The 13,582-nt window shown below is 38.0% G+C and overlaps 2 protein-coding genes across 2 annotated transcripts; both read left to right on the top strand.

Annotated features, from left to right (window-relative positions):
• Window positions 1-6,035: 6,035 nt before the first annotated feature.
• On the top strand, window positions 6,036-7,548 carry LOC118598200 (low affinity immunoglobulin gamma Fc region receptor II-like). The gene is made up of 3 exons (XM_036210663.1): window positions 6,036-6,772; window positions 6,860-7,129; window positions 7,253-7,548. Exons 1-3 carry the CDS (start codon window positions 6,475-6,477, stop codon window positions 7,546-7,548), a joined length of 864 nt encoding a protein of 287 aa, XP_036066556.1. The 5' UTR covers window positions 6,036-6,474.
• A 1,063-nt stretch (window positions 7,549-8,611) lies between these two features.
• Window positions 8,612-11,537, top strand: LOC112158159. Its single transcript, XM_036210664.1, has 12 exons — window positions 8,612-8,903; window positions 9,043-9,306; window positions 9,488-9,730; window positions 9,811-9,921; window positions 10,016-10,031; window positions 10,123-10,202; window positions 10,345-10,416; window positions 10,612-10,668; window positions 10,773-10,835; window positions 10,983-11,024; window positions 11,199-11,261; window positions 11,403-11,537. The coding sequence occupies exons 1-11, from the start codon at window positions 8,612-8,614 to the stop codon at window positions 11,246-11,248; spliced, it is 1,290 nt and encodes a 429-aa protein (XP_036066557.1). The 3' UTR covers window positions 11,249-11,261; window positions 11,403-11,537.
• The last annotated feature ends 2,045 nt before the right edge of the window (window positions 11,538-13,582 follow it).

Consider the following 13,582-nt stretch of genomic DNA (forward strand, 5'->3'; position numbering starts at 1 on the left):
AATGCACTGCTCCCCATGGTGACAAGATGGACAGTGGAGATGACAAGTTGGGGCTAGGACGAGGACCTGAGGGACCAGGTGGGAGTGGTGACTTGAAGTAGGTCTGAGAGATATATTGCGGGGCGAGGTTATGGATGGCTTTGTGGGCTAGCAGGAGGATTTTATAGGTGATCCAGTGGGTGAGTTTTGGGCCAGCTGAAGTTTTCGAAGAGTTTTTTTTTATTTTTATTTTTTTTGTGAGAGTCTATCAGGGCTGCACGGTGGCGCAGTGGTTAGCACTCTTGCCTCGCAGCGAGAAGGCCCCGGTTCGACTCCCGGCTGGGACCTTTCTATGTGGAGTTTGCATGTTCTCCCCGTGCATGCATGGGTTTTCACCGGGGACTCCGGCTTCCTCCCACCGTCCAAAAACATGCTTCATAGGTGAATTGGTGACTCTAAATTGTCCCTAGGTGTGAATGAGAGTGAATGTGTGTGATTGAGGCCCTGAGACAGACTGGCGACCTGTCCAGGGTGTACCCCGCCTTCGCCCTTCAGTAGCCGGGATAGGCTCCGGCACCCCGCGACCCCAAAAAGGGAAGAAGCGGTCTGGAAGATGAATGAATGAATGAATGAGAGTCTATCAGAAGTAAGTTACAATAATCCAGGCGGGATGTGACGAGGCTGTGAACCAGTACAGCGGTAGAATGAGGGCTGAGGTAAGGGCGAAGATGGCGGATGTTCCGGAGGTGGAAGTAGGCAGTCCGAGTGATGTTGACGTGAGAAGTGTAGGAAAGAGTGCTGTCCAAGATGACACCCAGGCTTTTAACTTGAGGGGAGAACGAGGGAATTGTCAAGAGGGATGATGAAACTAAATATTTTACTTTACACTTGGTGCCTACCAGTAGAAGTTCTGTTTTATTGCTGTTAGTTTGAGGAAATTAGAACTGAACCAAGATTTTATCGAGAGAAGGGAGACAGGTAGGAGGGTAGAGTCTTGTCTGCTGGAAATATGTAGCTGTGTGTCATCTGCATAGCAGAGAAAATGTTTGATGTTGACAGAAGATATGTCCTAGGGGAAGAAGATAGATGACAATCAGCAGGGGTCCTAGGACAGAGCCCTGGGGCACACCTGTGGTGACGGCAACTATAGTGGAAGTAAATCACTTTAGTTAAATATTCTGCGTACGGCCAGAAAAATATGAGCAAAACCAGTTGAGATGAGTGTATGTGATACATCAAACCTGCAGTGAACACAAAAAGTTACCATGGGAAAGAAACTTTGTGGTCAAAGCTCCTGCAGCTTTTCTGAGCTAAATATGAAAAGAAAGGAGAAAGACAAAGAACATTAAACAGGTACAGTATATAAAGTTTCAAATGATTATCTTAAATCAAATAAATTATTCAGAAAGAATTAAGTCTTTTGAAAGATGAAGCTTTTGATTTTTGTCCATACAGGGACTTTCACATCTTGTTCAGTGGTTTAACTGCTCAGATGGATCGGAAATAGATCAGTAAAAGGGAATTCAAACCACTAATGTTGTGAAGATGTATTCATATTTTTTATGTTAATGTATTGTTATGTTTTTATATTTCATCATATTTTAATGTTCAACTGCTGTGTTGTGATCTGACAGTAAAGAAGTGAAAAAGCTCTCAGTTGAACATGAAGGAGTCAAATGGTTGTGGTCTGCTGGTGTTTTCCTGCTTCTCTGTGTTGTTGCTGTGAGAGGAGCTGATCTTCTTCCTGGTTACAAACATTTGACTCCCAACTCATGTCACCATCAAGCAGATCACCTTCTTGGGCTTCAACACCAAATATTGGCAGATTGTTGTTCATTCCAGATGGAAACAGCAATGAAATCAATCACTCTGTAAATCAAAGGTTGAAGTGATGAAAAAGTGGGCAGTGCTCTTTGTTTGGAGAAGTTCAGGATTTATTCACACAAAAAGTGACTTTCAGAACAGCTTCAAAGTGTTACTGAAACATCAAGCAAATACACATATATATATATATTTCAGGGAGATCATTTTTTATAACACGAGAGACTGAAAGAATGAAAATGGACAAAAGGTCATTTTCTCATGACCTCATCCTGCAGCAGTTTTTATATGTTCTCCTTCACCTGGTGTGAATGATGTGATGTTAACACTTCAACCAAGAAATGATCTTAAAATACAGAAATAGTAAAAGTTTCTGCACTGAGACCATGTGACTCTTTCCATCCCAGAAGCTGATCTTAGTGGTTTAGAAGAAAGAAGACATTTAGAAGTTAGACAGTTAGAAGAGGACGTGGATGAACAAAGAGCACAACTACTATCAGTCAGTCCACACTGTGAGTATTCTACAGTTATTAGAATTACAACATTTTCATTTCTTGAAGAAGTTCACTGCTTTGTGCTCACTCTGGACTTGGAAAATGATATGCAGCACATTTTGAAAAGACGTCAAACTGTTAGAGACGTGCAGCTGAATTTAAGATAATCTGCAGCCTGAATTTCTTTTAAAAGGATTTAATGTTTAGGTTCTGTTTTAAAAAGCACGTTGAATGTCTTAGAAGTTATTCTTTAGTTTACTTTTTCTAAAACTACAAGGTCTCTTGTTTTATAGTTTTATAGTTTTTAATGTAGATTTTTAGAAGATTTTTATTGACATCTGTCTTTTTTAAATGATTTCAAACTGCCATTCCTTGCTGTTCAGTGGAGAATTTTGTGACTGTTGTGTTATTTTTGTCCTAAAGAAGAAAACAAGAAGTTAATGAGTCCTTTACATTCTATATTTACCAAGAACATCATTTTGTTTTGTTTTTTTATTTCATCACAGTTCCCTTCTTTTCCTAAAACACACTTCCATATTTCTCTTTTTCCATCAGGATTTTCTCCTCTGATCTAAATGTGAGGATGGGACACACTCTGCTCTGTAAACTGGAGTTCATCTGTGAGTTTTTGAGAAGAACTTTTGCTTTTTCACAACATTAATCAGAAAATGTCAAACAAAAGAATTACATTTTTTTTTTTTTTACCAAATTGTTAAAATTCCATGTTTCAACTACAGCTGTTTACTACTCAGGATTCAACTAAACTATCTGGATTATGATGAACAGTTTTCTTTAAAAATAAATGTTTTCCTTTTTTATTTACTGGAACATTTGTGATATGGGTGAAGAAACCATTGAATATTCATTGACAGCTTTATTTGCATTAATTTACATTTCAGAAACATTGTATCAGTTTGTACATTTGTGATATTTCCATCTTTCATGTACAGTGGTGCTCTTTTCACTCCTCCAGTGTGGACTCACTCAAGGTGATATATTTTGACTTTTTTTGTTTCTTTTCACTGTTTTTGCATTAATGTCAGTTTGATGGCATTTATCAAAACACCTGTTTTGTTTGTTAGGTGAAACAGTCTTTAAGTTATATTTTTTTATTTTTCGTTCACATTGCAAACAACAAGTTTAATCAGCAAATTGTGTTTGTTCTAGATGCTGTGTTGACCATTGAACCTAAATGGTCAACTTTTTTTATTGGCGAGTTTTTAACTGTTAAATGTGACATGAAGGAAGGGAGAACTGATGACTGGGAATACACATTTAATGGAAGTAATTGGACCCCTCACCATTACATTATAAACCATCACTTCACATTAAATCATCTGCATAAACATCACAGTGGTGTTTATCAGTGCTGTGGTCGTAGGAAGGGTTCATATCATACAAAGTGCAGCAACAGAGTCTCTATACATGCATCAGGTAATTTCCTACTGTGTTTTAGAAATAACTTCTATCATAAAGAGATTTTGTGTTTCAGAATCTGTTCACATTAAAGAAATTAACATGTGTTTCAGATTTATGATTCTAAATGTTTGATATATCCTTAGTAATAATAGCAATGCAATTAATTTTATTACATTAAATAACAATTTCTTTGCAACTAAACATTAAATTGTTATTTTAAAGTTTATCTTAATGTTGGCTGTAAATGTGTTTTAATCCAAATAAAAATCTGTGTCTCTTATTTTTTTAAAATCTATTCCAGATATTCCAAAGGCTCAGCTACGTAGAAATGGAGTAACCCTGACCTGTTCTGTGAATCCATCATCATCTGGTTGGAGTTATTATTTTTACAGGAAAAGAGATGATGGAGAGCTGGCATTGCTAAACACTGATTCCCCTTTGAATGGAGAAATCAGAGTTTCACAGAGAGGAGTTTACAGATGCATAGGAGGAAGAGGAGATCCAGTTTATTACACAGACTACAGTGATCCATTCATCATTGATGGTGAGTTTCTTTGAGTTTTCTTGATTCATTATTGAAATAATCAGCATGAGAACTTCCAAACCTTTAAGAAGTTCAGACATTCACATTTATCAGTCATTGAAATCACACATTGTTCATCTGAGGAGCTTCTTCAGTTCTAACCGCTGCTGAGGAAGTTCAGTTCATTTCTGTTCTGACCATCTCCAAGCTTTAACTCAAAAGTTAATTAACCAGATGTCATGTGATCAGATGCAAATATCCAGTTTTGATCAGGATGGTTGAATAATATCCCAATATTTGATGACTGAGTGGTGGTGAGTCTGGTTAATGCTCTGTTTTGTGTGTGAGTGGGGGGGAATGAAATAAAATAAAAATAAAACTGGGATAACTTTTTTTATTATTGTCCTGATGAAAATAAGAAAAATGTAATAAGCACATGAAGCTATAGCGGTCCCGCGCACTACAACGGCACTCGCGGCGGGCTGGAAAGCAGCGCTTGCCATCACCTATCAACATTGCCGGAGCCGGGGGAGCGTAGCTCACTAGTTCAGTAAGCTATCCACCGGCCAGCTGGCGTAGCCGTCCATCCAGCGCTATGAGCTCTGTGACGGGCTGACAACTTCTCCAGGGTGTATCCCGCCTTCGCCCAACAGTAACTGGGACAGTTTCCGGGAACTCAACAGCCCTCGCGGGTTGATAAAATGAATGGAAGTACATGATCAAGATCCTCCCATCGAGCCGCCATCTTGAATTTGTATTCCTATTTTTTGATCTAGTCACTGAAAACATCACGTGCCCAAAGCTTGGTCCCTGATTGGTTGACTCGCCGCTGAAATCATGCCTGCAACCAAAATCGCACGCGGCAGATCGCATCCTTACATTGACTTCACATTGAGACTTGACGCCTTCGCCGCGCCAGCCACATTCAGTGTCAATACCCCATTAGACACTGTGTTCCCTGGAGGTGTGGGTTTGAATCCCACTTCTAAAATCAAACAAGGGTAACGGAATTTTAAGACAATGTTGAGCAACACTGAGGCCACTGAATGCATCACTGGTGGTCCCGAACGCGTCGTGCTGCCATAGCTCATTACCATCTGCTTCACAGCAGGATTTCAGACTATATAATTTCCCAGACAAAAACGGGTTTCAGCACCATGAAAAAGCAATATTTATTATCCTTTTTGACCCCCCCTCCCAAAATTTTGGGAGCACCAAGAAAATCTTCCTACACACATTCCTCTCCAGCTTAATATAGCGCTCTGAACTGTCTCGGCTGAGACAGAAAAATAAAAAAGGCCCTTATTAACGAAGAGGGTTTTGGGGGAGGAAGACTAAATTGTCAGCTCTGAAATGCAAGGACCGCTACGGCACTGTGGTGAGGGGTTTCAAGCGTTCCTAAATAGCCAATATTTTTATTCATTTATTCATCTTCTTGTCCGCTTCTTCCCTTTCGGGGTCGCGGGGTGCCGGAGCCTATCCCGGCTACTGATGGACGAAGGCGGGGCACACCCTGGACAGGTCGCCAGTCTGTCGCAGCCAATATTTTTAGGAGTGAACAATTGAGCTGCACGGTGGCGCAGTGGTTAGTGGTCTTGCCTCACAGCAAGAAGGTCCGGGTTCAAATCCTGACTGGGGGATTTTAAACAGAAACACAAACTGGGGACCTTTCTGTGTGAAGATTGCATGTTCTCCTCCTTCATGTGTGGGTTTTCTCCAAGCTCTTCAGCTTCCTCCCATAGGCCACAAACATGGATCATGGGTAAACCAGGGAATTTAAATTGTCAGTGTGTATCAGACCCTTCACCAACAGTAGCTGGAATGGGCTCCAACAACGTGCAACCCCAAACAGAAATTTTCGGGTTCAGGACATAAAAAAAATCAATAGTTTCTGTCAGGACTCAGGCTGCCATGTCCCCCTTTGACCACCAGAGGGAGTCATCACCTGAGTATTGACACTGTGCTTCTTCACACTCAAATTCCCATCAGCCCCTACTCCCTCTTCCCAGGCTCTCCCAGCTGTTCCTCATCATGTCATCACTACATTCACACTCTACTCAGTGTGAGGTCTTGTTTCTGCACTGCATTCAGTCCAAGTGATTATTCTATCATCTGTTACTTCTGCCTGTTTGTGTTCGCTATGAAAACCTCTGCAAATGGATCCTAATGCCTCGGCCTGCTCCTTCCAGTTTCTGTGTTTTTGTTTGAAATCACTATCATGTTTACATTGAGGTAAATATGTTTAATGCTTTTTTTCTCTCTCTATTTCCATCAGCAAAGATATCCAGACTGACAGCAGGAAGAACAACTGTGTCAGTAGGAGACAGAGTGACACTGATCTGCTCTGTGGAGAAATCTGCTGGTTGGAAATATGAGTGGTTCAGAAGAACCTCATATTTATCTGAAGACAGAATCAATGATGGAGAAAATGGAGAAATCAGAGTCTCACAAGGAGGAATCTACAGCTGCAGAGGATTTAGAGGAGAACCAGCCATCTACTCTGATACAAGTGATGAAGTCAACATTAACATAACATGTGAGTGATTTAAATTAGCTTAAATCCGTTTAAAAATAATTTTCAAATTTTTTGTTCATTTTCTATTTTTGTATCTGATGGAAACAGTTTCCAACAAAGTCATTGTGACACAGAAACCCAGCTGGTCTCAGATGTTCAGAGGAGAGACGATCACTCTGACATGTGAGGTTCAGGGAGGAGAAGGAGTTCAGTGGGAGTATCAATGGAGAACTCCTCAGTCACAGACATCCTGGAGAAACAATAAAGACTGGACTATCACAGCTTCCAACAGTGGAGAATACAGCTGTAAGAGCAGATCCAGATATGATTTATATTCTTCAACAAAGTGGAGTGAAGCTCTAAGATTATCTGTTTCAGGTGAGTTTATTTATTTATCTATTTTGAATCTAGTCTTTCATGAATATATAAATGTTTTATTTCTTTCTTCTACTTTAAAACTTAAACATGTGTTCAGACAGAAACATATTTGTATCTCAACAGCACATAAACCAAAGTCTGAACTAAACATGACAAGTTCTCCAGTAGAGGACAGAGTGATCCTCAGTTGTTCAGTGAAGTCTTCATCATCTGGTTGGAGATTTTTCTGGTTCAGAGGAGAGAAATCCTCCAAACTGCTGACCAAACAAGATGCTGATTTCCTTTCAAATGGACAAATCAGAGTCTCACAGGAAGGAGTTTACAGATGCAGAGGAGGAAGAGGAGAACCAGTTTATCTCTCAGAGTTCAGTGATCCAGTCACCATCAGTAGTGAGTTTAATCCTGCTTTATTTGAATAACAAATAAAAGAGTTTTGTTAAAGTTGATTATTTTTGAAAAGAAAAGTCAAATTAACAATTAAGTTTGGCTCTATAGCTTTACTAGTCCATTGGCAGACCTTCTAATTACACTTTAAAATAGTTGCTGTTGATTTTACAGTAAATTATTGGCAGCTGAATGCCAGTAATTATATTTTGTATCTGTCATTTGCAAAATATGCATATTTTTGTGGACATTTTTCTTAATTAATCTAATTCACAGTAACTGGGAAAATACAGAAGTGTTAAGGGAAATTCCCTCAATCCAGTGCTTTACAGTAAACTCCCACAGTTTATTGATGTTCACAGTAAAATACTGCAAAGACTTTGTACATTACTTTACTGTTGACATTCCAGTAAAATAATAAACAAAATAATCAGAACAGTTAGAATAAGACTGTCATTTGCTATTTATTTTTAAGGGACTTGGCATTGTTCTAACAATAATCACATGAGGTCTGCAGTAAATGCAGACAATTATAGCAAAACAATGTTTTCATTGTGCTTGATTAGAAAACAGCTGTCAAGTTATTAAAACAAATCAAACACCTGTTCAATTTAAGTTCATTAAGAGTGCAGACTGCAAGTTAAACTTGGTAACTATAGTAACATGTCTTAATGCAGAGCTAAATAACCTCAGATTATTGACAAGGACCAAGTCCAACTTAGCCAATAAGCATTGCTTTGTTTTGGTTGCAGTTCCTGCAACAAAAAATGTTACATGCTGAGAGATTTGATCCATCATTGACAATAAATGATCTCAGATGAAAGAAGGTGTGGACCATTGATTCTGATGGTGTAGTTTATCGAAGAGGTTCTGTCAGAGAGGCAAAAGTGACAGCAGAGCAGGAAAGATATTAAAACAATCATGAAGGAAATAAGAAATTCCCTGCTTCAATTTTGTTTGCCAGCACAGTTTTCATAATTCTGTCAACTTGTGAAGCTCCTTCTATCAGAACCAAAGGTGTCGCATGAAAGATTTTGGTCAAAAACACAACTAGGTTACTAAAAAAAAGTCAACGATATCTCTCCAACAGAGCCTGTAATGAGAGTGTCTCCTCGGTGGTTGAGTCCTGGATCCTCAGTGACTCTGAGCTGTGAGGTTGAACATGAGTCTGCAGGATGGAGCTTCTACTGGTATAAAGCTGTTCCTGATCTATCACACAAGTCTGGCTCTTACAGCTATGAGCTGCTGCCTGCTAGCTCCAAAGGGACTGCAGACAACTCCTACATCATTCATGGACAGACACACACAGCAGGATATGTGTGCAGAGCTGGAAGAGGAGAGCCACACGTCTACACTCTTTACAGTCAACCTCACTTTGTCTGGTCTGGAGGTCAGACTTCTGATTCTTCATTCATTTCTCTCAATGATTTCTCTTCACATTTCAAATACTGTCACATTCTACTATTTTGGGTCTCTTTGTTCTCCAAATCCAGCTGAAGTGTGCTGATCTTCATCCTGTTTGTGTTCAGATCTTCATCCATCAGCGTCTCTCTCAGTGAGTCCTGACAGAGTCCAACACTTCACCTCTGACTCTGTCTCTCTGACCTGTGAGGGAAACTCTGCTGAGTGGAGAGTCGGCAGCTTTCTGCTTCCTGACTTGCTGTCATTCTGTTCTGACTGGGGAACAATGAATGGATCAACATGTCATGTTCAGAAGATCCAGTCCAGTAATGCAGTGTTCTGGTGTGAGTCTGGATCAGCATTCAGCAACGCAGTCAACATCACTGGACACAGTGAGTGGAAACATGTTTGGATTCCTGTTTTTAGCTTGACTTTCATCATTGGATTGATTAGAAACACATGCAGAACTTGAAGATGGATTTAGATGATCAACTGTATGTAAACCAGAATGAAGCAGACAATGTCAAACATGTGCTGATGATCTGTGATGAGGATGAATGTGGATGTTTCCAGATGATGATCTGATCCTGCTGAGTCCTGTCCATCCTGTGACTGAGGGACATTCTGTTACTCTTGGCTGCAAGTGGAGGACAGAAAATCTTCTTTCTAAAGAGTTTTTCTATCAGAATGACACATTAATCCAAAGTGAGAGCAGAGTGGAGATGATCATCCCTGCAGTGTCAAAGTCACATGAAGGCTTCTACAAGTGTCAATCCTCAGGAAAAGAATCTCCACAGAGCTGGTTAGCAGTCAAATGTCAGTGAATGTTTTCATTGTAAATAATATTGGTGATAATATTGACATATATTTAATTTAAAAAACATTGTTCTTTACAGGTTCACCCAGACCTGACAGCTCATTATTTCTTGTGTTAGTTGTTGCTCTAACTTCTGTCATTTTGGTAATTTGTGTATTTATGAAGTGGTGTCTCTGTAAAAAATTAAGAGGTGAGAGATTTTTACTTTATTTTATTTTGTTCATACCAATCACAAATGAATTAAAAGCAAATAATTTTGTGTATGAACTTCTATCCATTTCCAGATTTAGACACAAGAAGGTTTGCATTTTTTATTTTTAGTAAAGGATATCAAATTTATTTTTAAACTAATATTTTCAAGAATGATGATCTTTCTATTTGTTTCTTTCAGCAGGTCTCAAGTCTACAACCAGACCACTGCTACAGACTACAATGAAGCTCAGCACATAAATGACATCGTTCTTATCCATGGTTAGTCTAAACTATGACAGATCTTGATTTATTGTATAAGTTTGAGTTTAGAACAAATGAGCTAAACATGACGGTTACATTACTTTATATCTGAGAAAGAAAATGATGGAAACGTTTTGTCTTTGTGACATTCATTTTGAAGGTGGTCCTTCTTTGTATGCATCCCACAAAGGTCTTGAAGAGATTCGAAATGATCCAGAAGATGAAAACACGGGTAAAATGAAGAATCAATCAAGATTTTAAATATTTGTCACGTCATTTACATCAACATTACTTTTCTGTTCTAACAAAATGACAGACACAGACATGTAAAAACAGACTTTTTAAAAATTTTTATTAATTGACAAACCTTAAGATGAAAGCAGAATAAATGACCCCAATCTGAAAATAAGAATGAATGCTGTTTCAGGTGAATCCAGAATGATTACATATTCTTCAATCAAGCTTAAAACCTTCACCAAGAAAAGTGAGAAAATAAAAGCATTTATTTAATGTTTATGGAATAAACACTTCATGATGGATTTATTGAACAGCTGAATCAAATCAAATATTTTCTGATCTTTCTGACAGAAAAGAGACAGAAACCAAGTGAGAACTCAGTTTACTCTGATGTGAAGACAGGAGCGTCTGCAGGTAAGATCTGTCTCTATGGAAACATGATCTCCATCCATGCAGCTGTGACTCTAGAAATGACAGACTGTCAGATTCTGGGATGTTTGCTGGTAGAAACATGAGAATATCATCTAAATAAATCAAATATTGGATTTTGTTTTCTTTTAGATGTCAGTCAGCTGTATGCAGAGGTGAAGAAGAAAAACAAAGGTGAGTCAAGTCTTCATGTTTGGAACTTCTCTGACTTTAAACTGCTGCAAAATCATCTCAGAATGTACTGTTTTATAGTAATTAACTTTTAACAATGTTTACTTAACACACCAATTTTATCATTATATTAGTCTATTTGTTTACATTTGATATTTGATTTAGTTTTCTTCACAGGTAAATCATCTCATTCAGTTGATGAGATGATTTATTCTGAAGTTCAATAAAGATCAACACTTGGTAAGTTTACGTTTTGCTCTGTAGCGATCAAATATTATATAAACCTAATAGAAACTTGAAATTGTTCATGTAGTGACTGCTTCAAGACCATGCTTCACCTTCAGTTGCTGAGTAAAATTGCATCTTTGTGCTTTCTTGTAGATCCATAGAACCAGCTGCATCTAACAATGTGATGGAGCAAATGTCTCACCTGTAGGTGGCGCTGCTAAGGGCAGCTGCATGTTTGCTGGGCTCCAAATATTTTCCCTCTTTTTTAGTTTAATTTGAGTATTTTAAATATTATGTGATCTTAACAACTTCCTTGCAAGTCCTTAATATATAATAATCCTAAAGAATTATAGAGATTAAGTTGATTTAATGAGATTTTCACTGGATTGTTGGAGTTTCTCCAATAGTAACAGCGATCAGCTGAAGTCCAGGATCAGCTGATATCTCCTGATCACACAATCAAATCTCTCTGCTCTATCAAGGCTGATCATGAACAATATGGAGCTTCAGAGTTTTCTGTCCTTTAAGATCCTGGACATTAAGATCCAACTCCAGCTGTAGGAATGTGAGTCCTTATAAAGTCAGGCTTATAAATATTTAAGGATTTCTGTAAATGTTTTTAATTTTAAAATACTTTAACAATTATTTCTAAGTTCTAATAATGCAAAATGTGTTTAAATATCTTCATAAAAAACAGCTATAATTGCTAACAGATTAACATCACCAACAGACAACTCAAAAATACAAATATTTTTGTTTTAATTTTTGGCATTTGATGCTTTGAGCTTTAAAGATATATTAAATATTTTTTCAATTTAATTTCCTTTTACTGTCAAGTAAGCATATATTTTTTTTACGTTTGAAAAAAAAATATGTCATGTAAAATTGCTCTAGTTCTTATTTTTAATCCTTGTCATAGTTTTTAATATCAATAAATAAATATGCTTTAATTTTTGTTTGCGTTTTTTCTGTATTCTTTTGATTCCTAGATTTTTATTTGAAACTTTATTCGGTTTTAACTGTGGGCTGATAAGCTACACAGAGTTCTCAAACGTCATGTGACCTTCAGATTAGCCTAAGTACAGCACATAGGGAGCTTCATGGAGTTGGCTTCATGGACGAGCAGCTGTCTTTAAGCCACACATCACCAAGTGCAACACAAAGCGTCAGATGCAGTGGTGTAAAGCACTCCCTCACTGGACTCGAGAGCAATGGAGTCACATTCTCTAGAGTGATGAGTCACGCTTTTCCATCTGGCAATCTGATGGATGAGTCTGGGTTTGCCAAGGAGATTGTTACATTTAAGTCTTTTTCCACTAAAACAATTAGAATTTAACCCACATCCTCTTGGGGAACTAAGAAAATGAAATAATTGAAGAGACAATGCAGGACTTCTGAAAGAAACTGGAGAAAGTGCAAACTTTAAATATCAAGTATTCCAAAACCTGTTTAAAGTTTATAACCAGACTGTAAAACAGACCAGGAAGTCATATTTTGTGAAACTTATCTCTAAAATTTGATCCCAGTGTTACTCTGAGGTTGAGTCATGTGACATGGAACTGTTGAGAAGCTGAGCGCGCTGTGTCGGACATTTAATGGCGACGCACACACTTCATTCAGGAAAAAGCACCAGCGAGATACAAACTTCAGTAGCGAGTGTGCACAGCATGCCTACCTCTGTCCGTTTGTCATCCATCTGTAGATGAGCCAGCTGGTAAGAAATGACTTTTTCTGAGCGCTAGAAAAGCTGCAATTGCTCATTTCCTGTTTGATTGGTGTGCTGTGGGGCTAGGCACACGCTTCACAATTGTTTGTGTGTACTTTGGGTACCGGTCGGAATTTTCGGTTTCATGCGCTTTGACCTGGGGATGTACGGTGTAACTTTGGTAAGTTTGTGGTGTGAAGTTTCAAATGAATGGTATTAATCTTTACTAATGTTATTTTAAAGTCATTCTTAAAAATAATTTGAATTTGATATACGAACTTAAATACGAATGTAGGATTTGATGAATGAACTTATAGTTAAAATAAGGTCAATGTAAAATTAGGGAGGTTGGTAATTAATTGAAACATTTCAAATTATACAAATTATTATTGATTAATGTTGTTTATTGCCATTGTATAATGTAATTTGGAATTGTAAATATTTATTGCTGTTATTATGTGTTTTTAAGGTTTTTACCTGTGACTGCTGACTAACAAAATGGAACATAAAGATTGGAAAAATAGTCTTAAATGAGGAGTGTGAGTAAATCCGCCTTCACCTTTGGATGCTCAGCCCTTTTCAAGTGTGGGAAAAAGAGCAGGAAACACTTGACACCCAGAATCTTCTT

The sequence above is a fragment of the Oryzias melastigma genome, linkage group LG24 (assembly GCF_002922805.2).
Source record: "Oryzias melastigma strain HK-1 linkage group LG24, ASM292280v2, whole genome shotgun sequence".
NCBI lineage: Eukaryota > Metazoa > Chordata > Actinopteri > Beloniformes > Adrianichthyidae > Oryzias > Oryzias melastigma.